General features: G+C 35.2%; 1 protein-coding gene across 3 annotated transcripts; it reads right to left on the bottom strand.

Annotated features, from left to right (window-relative positions):
* Positions 1 to 350: 350 nt before the first annotated feature.
* LOC126974726 (transcriptional repressor protein YY1-like) lies at positions 351 to 19,373 on the bottom strand. Of its 3 annotated transcripts, none has more exons than XM_050822332.1 (12): positions 19,119 to 19,373; positions 15,691 to 15,787; positions 12,786 to 12,885; positions 11,165 to 11,270; positions 10,511 to 10,575; positions 9,870 to 10,004; positions 9,151 to 9,237; positions 8,426 to 8,527; positions 7,441 to 7,542; positions 6,941 to 7,061; positions 5,027 to 5,146; positions 351 to 4,710 (listed from the first exon to the last, which is right to left on the bottom strand). In XM_050822332.1, exons 2-12 carry the CDS (start codon positions 15,778 to 15,780, stop codon positions 4,581 to 4,583), a joined length of 1,158 nt encoding a protein of 385 aa, XP_050678289.1. In that variant the 5' UTR covers positions 15,781 to 15,787; positions 19,119 to 19,373; the 3' UTR covers positions 351 to 4,580. The 3 variants fall into 3 exon arrangements, with proteins under 3 accessions (XP_050678289.1, XP_050678287.1, XP_050678288.1); XM_050822330.1 differs by having other exon boundaries at positions 11,165 to 11,285; XM_050822331.1 differs by lacking the exon at positions 19,119 to 19,373 and adding an exon at positions 18,900 to 19,049 and having other exon boundaries at positions 11,165 to 11,285.
* Between the last annotated feature and the right edge of the window lie 126 nt (positions 19,374 to 19,499).

Raw genomic sequence — 19,499 nt, forward strand, 5'->3', positions numbered from 1 at the left:
ACATATATCATCCCCACCATCTAGATGGGCGTCTGTATCCAGTTTTCAAGGAACTTTCTTCCACATTCAACCAAGTTGTGGAATGAGCTTCCTTGTGCGGTGTTTCCGGGACGATATGACTTGGGTACTTTCAAAAGAAGCGCATTTTAAAGGCTGGCAACACTCTTGATTGCTCTGGTGTTGCAAGAGAATGTGGGTGGTTGTAATCACTTTACATCAGATGATTCATACGCTTGTTTTTAAAGAGCTTTGTCAATTGAACCATTTAGACAGTAAAGTTTGAGGCAAGTTTTATGTGAACTTTGTATGAAATTGTATATCTTGGTATTTGGTAAAATAAAACTGCAAAGAAATAGAAATATTTACATTTTAATTCTTTGATTGCCACAACAATCAATGTTATGTTGCAATATTTAATATAATACACAAAAAACTTAAAAATAAAAACGAATTTAAATGTTGCAACACAACACAAAAATATTTACATCAGTCGATAAAAAAATCACTTAAAGAAAACTGTGTTCCTTAAAATATGCTTAACCTCATTTTAATATTTTAAAACTAAAACATCACCAATAGAGGGTGTGTATTAACACAAATTGTTAAAATTACTAAAAAGCCTACAGTTTTATGAAAAATATTAGCAACTTCGTCTGCGTAGATAAAGGGTTTTAAAAATAATAGGCAAGTTTGGAATTAAAGATAATCTCATGTCCTATTCAGTTCCGGTTCCCGTTTTCGCTCCTGTTCCAAACATATAATATGAATCTTTTTTCGAGGAAGATTGCTATGGGAAACTAAACCTACTATTGGTATAGTTATAGCTCATTCGACGTGAATTAAATTTAAGATTTTACTCAATTCCCGCGGGAATCAGGGGTTTTTTCCTGGATAAAATGTAGCATATGTCCTTTGCCAAGCTCTAGTCTATCGCCAAATTTCATTCATTCCGGAGCGAAAGCATAACAAACTTACATTCACATTTATAATATTAGTAGGCATAACAGCATCCTAAGCTGCCTATAAACATATAAAAGTTGTAGGTAATATGTAAGTCACAAAAACTTTATATAAAAAATGACTTGTTTGATCAATTGAACCGTAGGTATGTTAAGCCATTTGCATTAAAAGACTTTTATATACTAATTATATACTCAACTGTGGACAGTTTTAGGGGTCATTTTTGATGCAATTTTATCTTTTTTTGATTAAAAAAATTTTCATGCAATGATTTCCAATAAAAATAACAATGGCAAACAAAACACAGTAAAAAAAAATTAATTGTATAAACTCCATGCAATACAAGAAGACAAGAAACAAAACAATCATGGGTTTAATAGTGTCTAACAAATGTCAACTATTTGTATAACATACTATTATGCTGTTTACAGTCTCTGGCGTTGTTAGTATAACAAATTCTTACATCAAATACTCCACAATCATTAGACAAAGAAGACAATATATTATATCTACTTCCTCTGTGTTTATTTACAATTGATATTAAAGAGATAATTATATAATATCAAGACTATATTGCAACTATCTAACAACTAGCATTGTACTGACCCAGTTACTCCAAAATGTTCTAGTCCATGAGTAAAGGTAAAAGTATTGCACAGACTAACTTTAAATTGTCTGAGTATGTTTTTTTTATGACAGTAAGGGATGAAACAAGCAGACTGTTCAGCTGATGGTAATTGAAACACCCTACCCATTGCAATGCAGTGCCACTCAAGATTCTTGAAAAACTCAAAAATTATGAGTGGCTCTACAATTGCGCTTATATTGAATACCTTGAGACATAAGATATTGCCCACTAGTGTAATTCACTAGTAACGCGCCCTTCAGACCGAAACAACAATGCTTACACATTACTGCTTCATGTCAGATAAAGGTGCCGTTGTGTGTGGAACCCATAATCTAGGCGCCATCTTCTCCCTGGTACCATCATTCTTTATTTCCATTTAAATGCATGTGTTCTGACAAATTATCAACAGATTGTTGCAATAGTTTTGATATAATATTGTTAGTTAAGTTCCGCAAAGTAGCATACAATAATACTCTACAATTTGTTTGGCCTTCCTATGCACAAGTTCTAATCTTCGGCTATTTACAATAGTTGTGTACTATATATTACATCATAATTTAAAACATCATAAATGACAAAATGGCTGTGAAAACTGTAGTTTTTAAGTTATGACCACAAACAATACAAGACTAGAAATATGAACTATATAATTGATTTTGTTAAATCAAAGTTAAGCCAGATTCAAATGGTATTTTCTTTGATTAACGTGAGTTATACTGTTAAATAAAACACTTATTAAAAGATTAAAAAGCGAGGCAACAAATAGCACTACACTTCAAATCTTGACTCATTTCAACAGCAGTAACCCTGAAAATGTGCTCTGGAATGGTCACAAAACGTCGGTTAACTAATACACTAATATAAAAGTAACTTTAACACAAAATCGAATGTAACAACACAGTTACATATACACATATTTTAATCCTTTTAAAAGTGGTTTACTTAAACAGATGCTAAATAATGTGTCTGGATTTGTTGCGTTCTTCAACAGTGTGTTTTACAGGGTAAAAAGAAATTACAAAAGTTTCCGTTAGAGGGGAAATCTGCGCACAATTATACGAATGGGCCCAAACATGTAGAAGTATTTACACAAGTGGTATAAACATCCGTTAAGAAAATGTCAAAACAAATGAAATCATCATTACTCACAAGGGGCCTAGTTGGGGCTCGTTTACCTTATTCTATATCACCCAGGGTTTAGGTAACAAATCATGATGCTTGTCGTACCATATTTTATGGTTATGGTTTTTAAAGTGGCTTTAGTTAAGGGCAGCCCCGTTTCACTGAGACCAATGTGATCTTGTGTGATAACCACTGCTAGCTATAGCTAACTGCTAAGATTGATTCTTTTCATTGCTGTAAGCTGATTTGTCTCAAGTGATTGAACAGATCATATTTTAGTGGAGTTATATTATTTTGGAAACCGAAATATAATCCCTGCTAGACGAAAAAAGCATAAACCATCACCTTAGTGATGTCAGGTACATGTTATAAAGATACGCTTTAAAAATCTGTAAACTGATGATAAATATGTGAATGTTTTATCCCTGTTCAAACAACTACATATAATATTATCATAATATATTATATTTCCAGCCCTACATTGTTTGATCTTCATTATATAATTAGCACTTTCTAATATTAATTCACTGATGTATGTTAAGTACAGACTGCACAGTCTATGATTTATCTTTCTATAAAAAATACCTTAAGTGGGAATGGTATTTAGGTATGGTATTTATTTTCATTTATAAAAAACTTAATATGCCTAGTTGTAACAAAACAATGGTGCATGAAATTTAACATACTTAACACTTTTTGGATTACGTACATCTTGTTTGCTTTTATTTTTCATCTCAAAACAACTCTGTAAAATTTTGACGTTCTAAGATAATTAACACAGGTTATCTAATATTATAAAATATAATAAATTTATACGCTATCCATATTCTATATCTCACTCTTACTTAAAACAAACCAAACACATTTTCAATTTATTTGATTCCTAAAGGACCAAAAAAGGAACCATTTCATAGTTTTCAAATATCTCAATTAATTTATTATTTTTAACTATATTACCAGTACTTGGTACAGGAGCTAAAACCTTTTGCTAATTTAAAGTCAAACAATTGAACTATATTTACTCAATATTAATAACAAATTTCACATTAAAATATTAAATTTAGCCACTCCATTTTGTTCTTCAACATTGGCTTTAGTATTTCTGGAACGAAACAACTTTTGGGCCACGACCATATGAGTAATAAATACAAATGAAGAATGAATTTAGCCGCTACATGCATCAACGAGGTGAGGTATGAAGGAGTGTCACATTCCCATCTTGCCCATCATGATTGCTCTAGTACAAGTTACCGCTTGCTTGGTACTAACAAGTACCAGTAGGTATACTTTATGCATACAAAATTAGTTACACATATGGTTTTAATTTAAATTAGTACTGTTTTAGTTTAAATATAAGTACCCACTGTGCTGTAAATTGCTGTGTATCAACACCTTATAACAAGTCTTTTGTGACTAGATGTCGAGACATTTTTGTCGTTATTTAGCGGCAGAGAAGAGGGTTGACCCAGTAATAATAATTATAACCATGACAGGCTCAATACAATCTTAAGTTGTAGATGCAGAAAATCACAGTCTCTTTGCCATTATGCTCTGCTAATATACAAATAAAAATCTTTAAAATACCGTTCCGCATAATCTTTAGGTATTTCATGCTATTGAGATACAATTTAAAATTCCACTTCCCATTCATACATGTAAAATCTAATTTATAATTTTGGCATGGAAGAAATAAATGCACACAAACACAGACTAGTAACTCCACAATATCGACGTTTTGAACAAACAATGCATTAATATGTTACCTTATAGTCCAGACGATAACTTGGATAGATCACCATATCACACTACACTCATACAGTATCACTTGAGTATATTATTATTGTCACTATCACTTTCACAATCACAGGCTTCATTCGTGCGTGTAGAATATTAGCTGAGGGTTGGAGTCGTCTGGTGACATCTCCAGTTGTACAAACTGTGGCGTTGTCCTCGCTGAGTCGTAGTTGTTGATCGTGGAGCGGGAGAGAGAATTTCTTGATCTGGAATTAGAGAAAATAGCTTTTATCTATAACGGAATTATCGGTCGTTGCTTTCAATGCTGTGAATGGGTATGGTGGTGGGGCCTGGAACAACTCTGCCTTAGTCAGCTTACCATCATTTATTTAAAAAAAAAACAACTGACTTCAAACTTTTCCAAAACAATAAATATAATATTAATTAAAAAGTAAAAAAATAATTGCGTTTTTTATACAATTTAATTAATTAATGATATTCTAATACGAAAGTATTTAAGTGCGCGGAAGGCCCAACTAAAGACTCGGCAGGCATAGGATTGTGTGATGATGGAGTACTTACTTCGCTTTGGCATGGGTGAGTATGTGGGACTTGAGGTTCGTGCTCTGAGCGAACTTCTTGTTGCAACCATCGAAGGGACAGACGTACGGTCGGTCGCCGGTATGGATTCTGACATGCGTCCTAAAAATATAATACATAATAGGTATAATATATAATTTAACGAATCATATAGCCCAGTGGTCTGTGACTCTGCCTACGGTTCCGCGGATAACATGTGTAATAGTGTATCAATATTAATATAATACCCTTTATTACAACTAAATCTTATTTCATATATACATATATAATTTTAACATATTTATAAAAAAACAACATTATTATTATTACATATTTAAATTATTACTGCAGTACCCTCGTTAGATCGAAAATCTCTACAGCTCGAAAAAAAAAAACCGGACAAGTGCGAGACGGTCACGCCCACCGAGTATGCCAAAAGAGAAAAGGGTTGTTTTTTTTAAATCGTCGTCATATATTGAACATTATGAGTCATAAAAATAATTAAAATTTGTTTCAGCTTGTGCCAATGTTGCCCTTTCATAGGATACCCCACAGGACATGGTTAACTCAGTTCGAAATTTATTTATTTCAACGAAATCAGTAAATGATTAAGTAGATAATTTAAGAAGACATTTAAATCACCGCCATCAAATAGGTGACCGCGCCTGATGGTAACTTACGTATAATAAACATATCTTACGTATTAACGTAGAACTAGTGAAATTACTGGGCAAATGAGACTTAACATCTTATGTCTCAAGGTGACGAGCGCTCAGAATTTTTGGGTTTTTCAACAATCCTGAGGGGCACGACATTGTAATGGACAGGGCGTATCAATTATCATCCAATTACCACCTGAACGTCCTGCTCGTCTCGTCCCTTATCGTCATATACTAAATAAAATAAAATAAATTGCAATGAATGGATTATAAAAGGCTATTATTACAACTATACTAAGGCCAACGAGACAAGATAAAAAATATAAACAAACGGACGGTTACTGAGTTAAGTTGCGATAGCGAGCGATTATGATCTCTGTCCTTATCACTTGTATGTAGTAATGGCGTCAGTCGGTCGACGATTGCTGTTGTTGCGTGTTTCGTGTTGTTTTAAGTACCGCAGTTGTCAACAGTTGGTCCGCCATTTTGTAAACAAGTTTATTCCTGTGTGGATTCCGTTCGAAGTGATACGTATGTTTCCGTATTAACTGGGTCACCTGGTGTTAAGTGATCACTGCCACCCACATTCTCTTGCAACACCAGAGGAATCACAGGAGCGTTGCCGGCAATTACGAGGAACGTACTTTTCTTGAAGGAACCTATGTCGTGTCGTCCCGGAAACACCGCACAAGGAAGCTCATTCTACAGCTTTGTAGTATGTGGAAAAAAATCCTTGAAAACCGCACTGTTACTTTCTTCTTTTTTTGGTATTATTAATCCGTTAATATTAGTTTTCTTGTTGATTGTTGCTGTTAATGTGAGTAGTTGTTGAGTTTCAATTATGGAAACACTGCCTTGCAGCTCTATACAACGATTATACAACCTTTTCAATATTCAAAGATATTGATGAAAATGTTTTGAACCCCTGAAACTTTGTCTACATTTCTTATCTCGTCTTGGTTGCATTATTATTATAGACCACTGTTTCCCAAACATTGTTTGCCATAGCCCGGTTATTTTCACACTGCCCCTTTTTGACTCACTCAGTACTTACTTACCCAAGCAGGTGGTTACATTAGGTAAAATAAGTAGTGACATTAATTATTTATACCTTACGAATATTTACGATGCGTCGATCGATAGTAGGTAATATTTCTAACAAAAGGCGGGAATTTTGCGACCGGGTATTTTATTTTGATGGCCCGGTACCGAGTCATAACCTGGCAAATGGGAAACGCTGCTACAGACAATAGTGTACCTTAAATTGAAGTCCAGAGAGAATCTTTTTCCACAGCCCTCAAAGGTACACTGGAACGGCTTCTCCCCCGTGTGCACCAGCTGATGTCGTTTCAACTTTGAACTCTCTACAAACGCCTTGCCTATTAAATAAAGCTTAATTAGACTTAGTAATAGTATATTATGATACAAGCTATTAATACACGAGGCTGTGTAATCAGGCTGCAGTAATCGTTAATCAGCGGAGTGTCTAGTGAGCAAGGTGCTCACGAGTTTCATACGCACTCGCCATACAGACTTGCGAGAAAAAAAATATAATAGCTTCTTCATCGGCAATTTTTTTTCTACTCCAGTTCCAGTATTATAATAAATAGATCATTATATTTTTTTATTTTACTGAGAAAATATAAGCAAAACAATATTGTCCATTGTGATTGTTAGGAATACAACATCGATGCCTTGCAACAAAAACACACAAACTTTTATAAGTAATATTGAGGGTAGATGTGAAATAGCACGTACCGCATTCGGCGCACACATGCACCCTTGGGCCGTGCGTGTGTAAATGTTTTCGCATGGCGGAGTTGTCCCGGAACATCTTCATACAGCCCTTGTGCGGACAAGCTGAAACACATTTATTGGAATGCAATTGAAAAAATACCAGACAAGTGCGAGTCAGATGCGCCCACCGAGGGTTCCATACAAAAAAAATTAGATTTAACCAACTAAAGTTGTAGTAATGAGACGTTAAGTTTGTAACCAAAATTTTTGAAGGAAGCGGGACTCAAACCCGCGACCTCTCGGGTTCCGTCCGAGAATTTTTCTACTTTACAGTTGATAACCTGTTCAACCCCAATAATTGCATATTAGGAAATTGACTTGAGATGTCGCTCTTTCACATCTAAACATTTTTTATTGTTTTTAAAGTGTTTTGTTACTTGCCCACATTCTCTTGCAACACCAGATGAATCACAGGAGCGTAGCCGGCATTTAAGGAAGGTGTACGCACCATGTCGTATCGTCTCGGAAACACCGCACAAGGAAGCTCAATCCACAACTTTGTAACACTTGCAAGAAAGTTCATTGAAAACCCACACACTGCGAAGGTGGAATTCGGCGGAAGAAATCAGGTGATTCAGCTTTTCATAACACTCCCCATGATAAATGCCAGAAAACACACAATAAAGCGACATCTCTACGCAAGGCCAGGTTATCGAGCCGTTCACAGACCACTGGGTCCCCGACAATTCGTATTCGTATGGCCGTGCTCTATTTATGACGCTTTGCCCTCCAGATGACTGCCGAATTGGCAATGGGTATAATATATATATATATTATTTTCAATATTCAAAGACATTGATGAAAATGTTTTGAACCCCTGAAAATTTGTTTACATTCTTTATCACGTCTTGTTGGCCTTATTTATCAGTTATCCTCATAGGCCTCATCTTATATTTCAGTTTATTCACAGTATGTTGAAATTTATTGAGTCTGCTTTTTAACATACCTATCGTCCTATCTGATGATTCGGGCGAGGGCTTTTTCAATCTTATCTTGTGGCCGGGACGCGCGAACTCAGCTAGCTGTTTGGGGTCCGATAGATCTAGGCCTGAAAAAGAAAACAGGTATACATGTATATCAATAATATGCAAACGTTCTTTTTTGATATCTTTTGTACTTTTATCTTTTTATATTAAGTGTGTGACTGTAAGTGAGTGTTTTGTGAAATAAATGTTTTTCTTTCTTCCTTTCTTTCAAAGCTTAAATGTGCAATTCAGATCACACAGCGCTGCTAACCTACATATATATTCATCTAGAACTTGCCTCTCCATTGCGTGACTCTTACTTCTTCTGACGACGTTAGGGTTGTCTTCTTTAAAAATAATTTAATCTGAATATACAAATTAGATTTGTAACAATAATTAATGAACAATGCGGGACTCGAACCCTCGGGTTCCGTCCGAGCACTCTTCCACTGACCCAACCGTTCGAGTGATGCATGGATTGTAAAGCTTGGTATGCCTTGTTCGACCCTCAGGTTGTGGCTCCATCTACAGGATCTACTTGATATAAGAAATAAAATTGTTTTTTGGCAAAGTTGCATTTCTAATTTGGATCCTATTATACCATTATTTATAGTGTATTGGAAACACATTTTAAATTGCAAATTTATGAGTTATAGTGTCATAAGTTGACATAGTAACGAAGTTATAAAGTTGAAGTTTCAGTTACCTGGCATTGTGTCGGTTCCCAGCACCGCTTTCTTCCCAGACATGTATTCCGTGTAATCGGGATCAGGTTCTGGGTTCGATCCATCGTCTAAAATTGAATCACAATATATATGCCAAAAAAAATTGTAATACATACTTAAAATGATTTTTATTGCAAGCTAAGACCCAAAACTCTGCCTACGCATCTATTAGGCAGAGTATTCGTTTAGTTGTGTTTCGACCGCGCTTTGAATACAACGCCACGTAATGACAAAGCGTTCAGTGAAAAACTGTACAAATAACAGCATATCCAAACATAAAAAGATGGAGAGTAGTATTATCGTCGTTTAATTAATAAAATCATGCACCTTGACGTTTTTAATCATTTTGCTACATAATAACATTTCAATTGCTAAAACAATATGTTCTTGGCTCGTGTTCGCGTCAGAGCTTCCATGAGCGTATACAATAGACTTTGAACATTACGGTCACAAAATAAGGTATTAATTTCAATAAATGTTAATGCATATAATACAACAATAATATACAACGCCGCACGGACATTTTTGACAACACTCACTAAATAATTAAACTTAACTGAGAAACCAATTTAGAATTTTAAAAATAACCGTGTACAGATATTTTACTATATAGATATTTATTTTTGCCAACATGACGTCACTAAGATGGCGGACTGTCTCTGTCACAAAAATCACGCGGTTTATAACTAGAAACGCTCACCATCATCTTCGCCAGTTGCCCACATGGTAACAGAGAATTCCCCCTCCATTGTCTTTATCTGCACCTGCTTCTGTTCCCATCGTCTGGTCGTTCCTCTGTTTGTGTTGTTCTCCACCAAACCCATGGGAACCTCTCCTAAACAACAAAAACACAATTTCACATTTAAATACAGACAAAAGTAAGAAGTAAATTCGTTTCCAGCCTGTCTGTGTAGATATTTACTTACTCGCTATCAAGGAGTATTACTTTGTGGGGAGGATATTACCCTGTGCTTCTCCAAGGCATAAAATGAATAGGGAAGTCCAATGCGGTTTAGGGCATTCGGGAGTGGCTTCTTTTCACAGGATTCCGGCTAGATTATGGGTACCACAGCGGCGCCTATTTCTGCAGTGAAGCAGTAATGTGTGAGCATTATTATTTCGGTCTGAAGGGTGCCGTAGCTACTGAAATTAATGGGCAAATGATATTTAACATCTTATGTCTCATGGTGACGTGCGCAATTGTAGTACCACTCAGAATTTTTGGGTTTTTCAAGAATCCTAAGCGGCACCGCATTTTAATGGGCAGAATGTATCATTTACCATCAGTTCAACATCCTGCTCGTCTCATACGTCATAAAAAATACATCATAAAACACTCACCAATTGGCATCAGATGTTGTATGGTGGGTGTGGTATTGGTCTTTGGTCTGCCCCGCCCTCTGTTGCTGGAAAATGATTCAAAGATATTTATTTTACCCGTAGAACACAAAGAGCCACTTAGATATATAAACAAATATCGAAACTTATATATTTCTAATGAGTTCACCTATTGCAGTTCATGGCAAAATGTCCACTGGGAAAAGAGCTGCAATAAAAACCCAGCTCAAAATTCATAAGATTTTATTTTACAGGCTAGAATAACTATATCTATACATACAAATAAAATTTGAGTGCCTGTTTGTAACATTGAAATAACCTACTACATGTATATGAATATATATACGGTACTTACACCAAAATAACCACATTTTTTTTTTACAATTTTTGTCTGTCTGTTTGTTCCGGCTAATCTCTGAAATGGCTGGACCGATTTAGACGGTATTTTTAATGGCACGTAGCTGGTGTAACAAGGCGTAACTTAGACTACGTTTATTTTAGAACAATTCTTTTATATTAGAAAAATAAAGTAATGTTGCAATGTCCATGAATCGGTCTAACTCTTTATATGGCAAAACAACGTTTGCCGGGTCAGCTAGTTATACTATATTATAAGTGTAATTTTAGATGTGATTGCGACCGTGTAAAGTGACTCACTTATTACTCGTAGAGGCAGGTGTGAACACTGGCGTGTAACTAATTTCACTGTTGTTCAATACTTCCTCGCTAGCCATGCCCGGTAGTATTACTTCTTCGCTCCCAACTGCAATTTTGAAATCTGTCAGCATTGCCGACATGGTGCGCTTGAGAACATATTAATATGGAACCCAATTATATAATAACCTCTTCAAGATAAAAACAAAATAGTAGATTGTTAACCGAGGGTCGAAAGAATCAATTCCCGAGGTATATAGACGCCCGAGCGCAGCGAGGTCGGCTATAATCCGAGTATGAATTGATACTTTTACCCGTGTTAAACACTCTACTTTTCATTTCGAATATGAGGAAAATAAAACTAATTGTTTATCTAAGCACAGATTAGTATCCCGCCAATTTATATCGACTTTTTAAATTTCAAATATGGAACTTACCGCGTAGTTGTTGCGGTTTATTCCGCTCAAAGAATTTTGTGCTAAGTTCACACGGGCTGTTTAGAATGTCACATGGCCGCAGCATTTTTTTTAATTAGTTCTTTTTTCACATAAAACTCTTCACAGCAGTTCTATTTTTAAAGTTCATTCCTGCTCTTAGGTGGGAAGTAATTTGTATGAGTTTTTCCCTCTCTATAGAGGGAAGCAGCATTTTCCACCCAATAATCAGATCAAAACTTGGAAAGTAATGTTTACTTTCCGAGTATGAGTAATGAAAATAAATTTATTATCCTAAGCCAAACGGCGCCCTCTGATCCGCGCGCGGTACGGTGTAGATCGGCGTTCTGACAATGCGTATTATTTGACATGTAGCAATAGATTGCTTATAATTCGTTGTAGGCTATGTATGTATTATTAAAACAAGCTATAAGACCATGCAAAATAAAACGTCTTATAAACAAAATAAGGGTCAGAGCTTGGTGCGAGAGTTGGGTGCCGTACGGCACACTCGGTTTTGGTGTATCTGAAAAATCTAGTGCCCTGGGGATGGATGCCATTTTGGGAGGGATACTCGACCTTAACCGATTATTGGGCATCTTATGTAGTTGGAGCGATTACTATACAAAAAGCACTGAAACGGTCCAATCTACATATTCATTTTTGTATACTTAAATCTGATTAGTGAAAAAATAGTGGTAATAGCGCCTTTTTCTGCCGTGAAACAGACAGACAGGTAATGTGTAAGCATTATTGTGTTTCAGTCAGAAGGGCGCCGTAGCTAGTGAAATTACTGGGCAAATGCAACCTAAAATCTTGTCTCAAAATGACGAGCACAATTATTGCAGTGCTGCCCAGAATTTTCGGGTTCAGATTCAAAAATCCTAAGCATTGTAATGGGCAGGGCGTATCAATCACCATCAGCTGAACGTTCTGCTCGTGTCGTCCTTTATTGTCATAAAAAAAGTTGTTTTAATTTATTTTGTTTAAAATACGGCTTTGCATGTTTTTTGTTTCATAAACAACAATATATATGATATAAAGTTATATTCATTCTATCAATTTATGTTTCCTTATAAATTTCTAAATTAGTATAGGCGCGGTTAGATTGGTAGTATTAAAACCGATAAAATAGCTCGAATATATTTTGTTTACTCGAATTAAACAGAATGAGAGTAATAGAAAGTCACCTTCTTCCAAATGCTGCATCCCAATGACCTGTTCCTCCACTTCCTCGTATTGATCATCTGTGATGTACTCCTCGTATTGACCAGTCTCTATTTCTTCATACTGAAACACATAACTTCCAGCTCAAACATCCATTAGTACCTAAAGCGCTTAACGCTTACCACATTGCGCGGTTCGAGTGAAAAACCTAGGGGCATATCACTCGTCTCATATGACACACGTCTATCTCCTCTATCAAACTTTCATCTCACCTGGATTGCCCTGGAAGTTCTGATGTCACTAAGTCCCAATTAGATAGTACCTTCTGTGCGATCCCAGCGGATACTCTCAAGGGTGAACTGCTTGCGCTTCTCTTCCCCAAGAGATAGTCGCCTCAGTTGAAGGCTTAAAAAAAATTGCGGGGGCAAACGGACAAGTGTCTCGCAGGACATTAATTTTATATTTAATTTGTTGTTTTAAGGGCGGATACAACCAAACACGGTATTAAACGAGGATAACAATACGGGGATAATTTTACTCCTTTAATTTATCCGTTTTCCGTATTCTTCCGTTTTTCCAACGTCGGTGATGCATACAATATACAACAATTTATTATACTTTTTATGAAATAATTTATGTTATTTTTAATTTATATTAACACTGCGGATGTGCGTGTACGAAAATTGGACAGCAACACCTCTGCAGTGGCAGAGCATGCTCTAAACTCCGACACGTCGCATTATATTAGGGGTTCGATAGGGTGAAATTAATGGCTCGCTATAAAAACTTTGTGTCTCGTAAGCTGCTGGAAACCACAGAAATCGACCGTCGACCTAATTATTTTAATAGAGACAAGGGTTGAGCCTTGCCACCCACTTGGAAACCCATCTCGCAATAAGTCCCATTAGTGCCGATGGTCACGTAGCAGACATTGTAAGTACATTTTGTGCACCCGTGAACAAAAATAGTGACACAGTATCAGTGATACCGTGCTCGTCATCACTACCGGCGCACCCCGCGCCCAACGCCCTTTCCAGCCACGCTCTACGAGCACAAGTCCGCAGTAAGTGACGGGACGTTATCGCGAACCCACCACACTCACCCTGATGAAGAAACTCCGAATGGTCCGAAACTAGTCGGTACCCACACCGATAAATCGTGAGTAAACTACCGTATTAGTCAATAAGTTAAATAATTTAATTACATTTCAATTGCTAAAACAAAATACATCGCTGAGAAAATGTGTACACATTTTGCACCACAATCAATGAGCTTCTTATAAGCGTATACCTATTGTATATATATTTGAACATTACTGCCACCAAATAAGGTGCGTTTGACAACCTTTTATTAGGCGATTGTGTGTGTAGTCATATTAAGGCGAAGAGTAAGCAGAAAACACGCAAACATGGTGTTTTTAGACACGTTTTGTGGTGAAAGTATAGCATTTCGAGCTATGAACACTACTTAATCCTGTTACACATATCCTTAAGTCTTATTTGTAGGTTGCTAATGCTTGCTGTTGCGGTTATAGTTAACACTGCCGAGACTTTTTGAACTACCACATTTCTTTGAAGTTAAACAAGTTTTTTGGCAAGGCGTGACGCATTTTTTTTGGTACTTCTCTCAGAAAAGTTATTCTTATAGCTTGTACTTTTTTGTGTAGTTTAATTTATTCAGATTAGTAGTGAATAACAAGGATTGTAAGCATATAAACTGTTTTCCACGCAAGAATTTTGAAAATATTGGCTTTGTTACATAGATGGCGGGCCGGCGCAGCCGTGAACTCATATCGCTCAAGGTCACTGGCATTTAGTGTCGCCTTAAGATTGGGACCAAATAAAATACAGCCTTGATGATGTCAGAAACATTTGTTCTCAACCACCATACTACAGTTCTCAACCACACATAATATCTTTATTTATTTATTATATACAGACACTCTATCACATAATATTACATTATATTTGGTCCCTACACTAGGTGTAGCCTGTCCTGTAGGCAACCAATTTACATCCTAAGGTTAACAGTATGAACCGAAAGGTCAAGGTGTGTGTCTCTGGGTGTGTGTGGGTGGGTGGGTCTGAGTGAGTGTGAGTATCTGATTAATCATGTTACAACATTAATGTTATAACAACTCATTTTTTTTTTCTTTCCATTAGGGAACTTAAAAATATAGTTATTATAATGTTGCCCCACTCGCATTACACTCTAGCCTTAATTTAGGCTAGTAAATAAACTACTTTAACTTAAACTGCTAGATAGATGAAACTAAGAATGTTTCCATTAACACATTTCTTAATATCTCTATTAAGGTGAAGTCACTTTTGCAAATTTACAAACTAGTTTTATTTATGAAGTGACACTGAGTCTGGCTGAAAGGACCTTTTATGGTTATGGAAAATGTTATTATTAACAATCTGAAGAATCTATCTAGAATCAGATCTGTGCCCATTTTGGAATATTTTTCATAAAAACATGGTGGAGTCACTCCTGGTTACCAGTTCCAGCCATTTGTGTCTGTTTGCTTTTTATATTTAGTGTAATTCTCTAGCAAATCTGTAGAAACTGGCCTGACTTGCAGTATATTTATTTGCTTCAATATGTTACATTCAATATGTTTTAAATTTAAATGTTAAACAGAAAGCTTATAAGTAATAACAATTATATGAACATTAAAGATCCATAATGTTGGGAATTTTACTACTCTCATATACTCTAGGCACCGTAGAACCCAGACTTTGAGAATTAAATATTAATTATTTAAATAGATTTCCAATTCCCCAAGTCTATTGCTACCATAAACATTGGCAATGGAAATAATAATATTATAAAAAAATATTAAATTTCTTTATTAGGTACATCGGTAAGTAATCGGCAAAAATTTTCATACAAATAAAATAATAATAGTTTCTCTGTCTTATTTACCTTGACTCCAACATGGTCATCGCCATCAATTTCTACCATTCCCCCGTGAGTGCCAATCTCCACCTCGCACATTATCTCCTGGTTCATCATTATGAACCTGAAACAAATCAACTCTTAATCTAACATCATATCACTTCTACTTCTTATCCATCTAAGGATAGAAAACTTGTGACAGTTGATATTTTAATTATTATATAATATACAGTCTCTGTTTGATGACCTTAAGAAATATCCCTAATAAAGTTAAAATGATTTTTGATTTATAAAAGTGGTGGCAAACAAGCAGGAAGTGGTGAGGCCCATGGCATCTGCAACACCTTGACCCCTGGTGTTGCAGATGTCCATGGGCCTCACCATTTGACACCAGATGTGTTGCTGGCCTATAAAATATGCTCCTTTCTTGAAGCCGGAAATTTATTCCACTAAGTGGGTGTGTGAGGAAATATTTTTTTTGCAAAACACATGGTTGTGCAATACCAAATGTCAATGTGATGCGGGTGTTATTTAGCATTTTGCCTAATGCCCGGTGGTAACCTAAACAACTCATCTGAGCACTCCCCATAGTATATACAGTGGAAGATGCAAACTGAACCTACATCTCTAAACAACACCAAAGAATCAAGCCAATTGGAGATGATTCAAGCCACTCTTCGTTGTAAACGTCAAATGCAAGAAGGTACTGGGCAAAGCACACCCAGTGGTGAGTACAGTACTCCATGTGAGGCCGATTTGAACCTTGTATGGTTTCAGGCACTGGCTCAATCTGTGTGATGTACTGTCTCACCTTAGTCAGTACATCAAGCTTTTTAAAGACCTGTTTGACCTTCTTTCCCAAGTGACCACTAAACTGAATGTTGCTTGATATATCTATGCCGAGTACGCAAATACAGGCAGTGGTAGTTGTGGAGTGATCTTGAATTGAGGGGATTCAACAAAAGGAGGCTTTTTAGTGGTGAACGCTAACAAACAGAAGGTTTGAATTGGACTAAATTTCGGCCCCATTCCAAGACTGTGTGGCATAGTCTCGATTTCAGATGTTGTTCAGGTCCTCGTCAATGCTATCCCTTGACATGTAGGCATGGCCAGTGTAGGATGCGCACCCTGTGCTGTCATCAGCATATTAACGAACACTCCTGATCTTCAGCATGTCACTCATAAAGCTTTATCTTTATGAGAAAAAAAAGCAAAGAGACAACAAAGATTTACACTGTTCCCAAGATTTCCGAAAAAAAAATCTGAATCATACTGACATTTATTTAGTTTGAAACATAAGGTGTAATTTCTTATTGGCTCAGAAATTTCACACACAATTAATACACAATATAGCTAACACCTAGTACTTTACTGTCTCTGTTGTACCCAACTAGCTAGCATATTTTGCACAGAAGCTTCCCACTGGTATAAAAGCTAGAAATTGAAAAAAAAAAAAAAAATAAGGAATTCCTGCATGCTTGCAAGCCATATACAACTCAATCATAGGTGTACTCTAAAAGTTAAGACTAAAACACTGTGTTTCAAACCTGTTGTGGTAATATAAACAAAGACAAAAAACAAACAAAAAAAAAAGACAGGTCATTTCCCTTCCCTACAATATTGACACACTTTATACAAATTATCTTGCCCCAAATTAGGCATATATAGCCTGTGTTATGGGTTGCAAGACCACAGTATATTTAATACAATATACTTACTTAAACATACATTAATAAGTGTCATGCTTGTGAATTGATGCCACTTGTGGTGGCAGGATGATCCTTTTACCAGAGGATCTGGTAACAGGATCATCCGTTACTCGGCCTCATGTCTTTAAAAATTAAGGTATTATAATATTTTTATAATCGCTAATAAAATACTTGCAAAATTCCTTTATTTATTTATGGTGTGTTAATTGATACTGCACTCAATACTCTCTTGTTTTTACATATTAATTCAAATTAACTTTTTTTGACTTAATCATGCAAGGCATTGAGTATTTGATGTTTAAGTATTTATATGGCATCATCTTTTTGTTATATAATGTTTGCAAGATTGTATTGTAAAATTTTAAAGAAGTCATTTGTATGTTTTTCTATACTATTGAGGAATTAAACAATTAAGATATGATCTAACTGCAATCTACCTCTATTTTTAATTATTATCCCCAATTGAGCAGACAGGCCCCTAAAAGTTGATTGACACACATATTTTGGTCAATCACAGGAATCATGATCGCAGCTGACTGTACTGGCAGGTTGAAACTAATAATCATAGAAAAATAATACTAAGATTAATTTCCACATTGGTATGATCATGTGCAAGTGTTATATATTAAGTCATAGTAAAATCTTTCAAAGTTTATGCATAATTTTCAAAATAGCTGTCACCTTATCCTGATAAAAAATAATATTTTTCTTAATTTTTTTAGAGATTGTAATCAAAATGAATCATCCAAATATATATTATTTGTTTTGAAAAAAAACCAATGAGATGAAAAGTCATAGACTAAAAGAGCAAGCAAGCCTGAAGAATAAACTATTACAATTATTTTTATGGAATAGGAGGACAAACGAGTGTACAGGACACTTGGTGTTAAGTTATTACAATTTGTTAACTTGTCTATTATGTTACAGTTAAAAAAAAATTTATTGAATAATGTACAATTAAAAGTATATGTGAGTGTACCATAAAATTTAATTTACAATGTAGAGGATTCATTTAAATTCTTGATTGTCATTTTACTACTGCTGTCTTGTAGACTATTCTACTTAATATACTCAAGTTTTTTTAATACTTCTATTAAATTACAGTTATTTATTAAAGAAAAAAATATTAAAATTTTTGCAAAATAAGATTCAAATTTTTTATAGATACATAAAGATGCGCAAATGTAAAAGCTCTAACATTTTTATTACATAATAAAGTATTGCTTAGATTCATAATTAAATTATTTTATTAATGTTGTTCGTAGTATAGTATACTCAAAGATTTATGTAAGAACAATATAATTAATTATACTTATGCTAAACCAAATTTGCCGCACTTATACTGGTTTGTTTATTATGATAACGATGGGCGTATCATAGGATTGTATTCGAACTTATATCGCCCAGATTGTTCTTCGAATCATTGTGTACTGATGGACTTATTCATAATGATTGGCTTAATAACAACCAGATTATGAAAATCACTTAGATACATTTAAAAATATATATTTTTACACGATTACATACCGCTACATTGAATCGTTACCGGCCGGGTGAACGAATTATTTTTTTCAATACTTAATTAGCAAATTGACCACGCCAAGCCGTTAGACACTGAAACCACTGTCTATTGACCTTCGTATAGTCACCTATTTATGGCACGACTACCCGTAATATCATAAAAATTAAGAACTTCCCACAACAATATGTCAAAAAGTATGATTGTTTTTGATGGTTAATTTTTACCTTTATTTAGTTTTCAACAATAGCTGAACGGCCCCTGAAGCCAATTATGGACTGCTGCGTAGACAAGGGAATTTTCCAAACAATTTTCACAATAAACTACTATACACACTTCGGAGAAAAAAAGTTTGTTAAATTGCTATTGAAAATATTTGAAATTTACGCGAAAATGTTTATAAAATATGTCCGACTAAACATGGCGTCCAAAGATGTCCGACCAAATTCAATATGGCGAAACAAAATGGACGCCCGTTCCCTCCGCTGCCACTTGAAGAAAAAGCAACTTGCTTGGCAACACCAAAATTGTAAAAACAAATGTGAAAATTATTGCCAACTTTAAAAATATCACATTTTAACAATTTAATTTATGTGAACCTGAAAGTT

This window comes from Leptidea sinapis, chromosome 33 (assembly GCF_905404315.1).
Source record: "Leptidea sinapis chromosome 33, ilLepSina1.1, whole genome shotgun sequence".
Classification (NCBI taxonomy): Eukaryota; Metazoa; Arthropoda; class Insecta; order Lepidoptera; family Pieridae; genus Leptidea; species Leptidea sinapis.